This window comes from Acanthamoeba castellanii, assembly GCF_000313135.1.
Source record: "Acanthamoeba castellanii str. Neff unplaced genomic scaffold scf7180000084691, whole genome shotgun sequence".
Lineage (NCBI taxonomy): Eukaryota > Discosea > Longamoebia > Acanthamoebidae > Acanthamoeba > Acanthamoeba castellanii.
Window position 1 is genome coordinate 46,822 of NW_004457369.1, and position 1,150 is coordinate 47,971.

General features: G+C 56.4%; 1 protein-coding gene across 1 annotated transcript; it reads left to right on the forward strand.

Annotated features, from left to right (window-relative positions):
- Positions 1 to 281: 281 nt before the first annotated feature.
- ACA1_125280 (LIM domain containing protein) lies at positions 282 to 959 on the forward strand (the record flags this gene model as incomplete). The annotated part of the gene is made up of 2 exons (XM_004336640.1): positions 282 to 510; positions 655 to 959. The coding sequence occupies 2 exons, from the start codon at positions 282 to 284 to the stop codon at positions 957 to 959; spliced, it is 534 nt and encodes a 177-aa protein (XP_004336688.1).
- Positions 960 to 1,150: the final 191 nt, after the last annotated feature.

The following is a 1,150-nucleotide window of genomic DNA, read 5'->3' on the forward strand; positions in this document are numbered from 1 at the left end:
GGTAGAAAACCGGGAAATATCCGCCAGCCCCCGGAAGAAAACTCGAGGCTGCTTGTTGCCGAGTCACGGCGCCCGGTTTTTGCTGGGATATTTTATAATTTTGATAAATTCTGGCGTGTCCGGGCTTATTGGCGGAGGCGCACCAATGGGGGAGTCGCAATTTGGGGGTTGGGACAACGTGGCCTCTGGCCTCAAATGTGGCCACGCGAGCAGTGTGCCTCTTCTTCTATCGGATCCATCCCAAACACCAACCTCTTCCCAAACACCCCCCACACAACACAATGTCGGCCAAGCCTTGCACCAAGTGCGGAAAGAACGCTTACCCCCTCGAGTCCCTCAAGGCCGGTGACGACACCTACCACAAGCTCTGCTTCAAGTGCGCCGAGTGCAACGTCGTCCTCAACCTCAACACCTTCAAGAAGGCCCAGGGCAACATCTACTGCGCCACCTGCACCCCCAAGCCCAAGGCTACCGCCGTCGCTGATGACGTCCGCACCAAGTCTGCCCTGAGTGCGTCACCCCACTCCATCTTCTTTCTTTTTTTCCATCTTTCAAAATCCATCTTCCCCTTCTCTACACTTTTTTTCTACACTGCGATCTTTTCATCTTTTAAACTTCTTGTGCTCACCAACTCAATCTATTTGTTTCGAACAGGCGCCCCCAAGGTCCAGTCTGGCTTCGTCGCCGCCCACAAGGGTGACTCCCGTACCGCCCCCAAGGTGGCCGACTTCACCCAGGACAAGGTCACCCAGGCCGGTGAGTTCGAGTCCGACGCCGCCCCGTCGACCGCCGACACTGCCGCGTACAGGACCGACCGCGTCGGTGACCTCCAGTCCGGCGAGTTCGAGTCTGAGGCCCAGGCCTCGCGCGCCGACACTGCCGCCCACAGGACCGACCGCGTCGGTGACATCCAGGCCGGCGAGTTCGAGTCGAACCCCCAGCACAGGACCTACGAGTAAATCGTTGATGACGATCATCAGCCCCCACAAGATGTCGTCCTCCAGCGCGAGACTGAGATGATACCAAGGACCACCGCATCTCCCCCTCCTCAGCCTCCGCTCAAGAACACCATGTAACTGTAAAAATAAAAAGTTAAAAAAAACCTCGTCGCCATCTTCCTCTTTTACTTCCATCTACTGAATCTAATCGT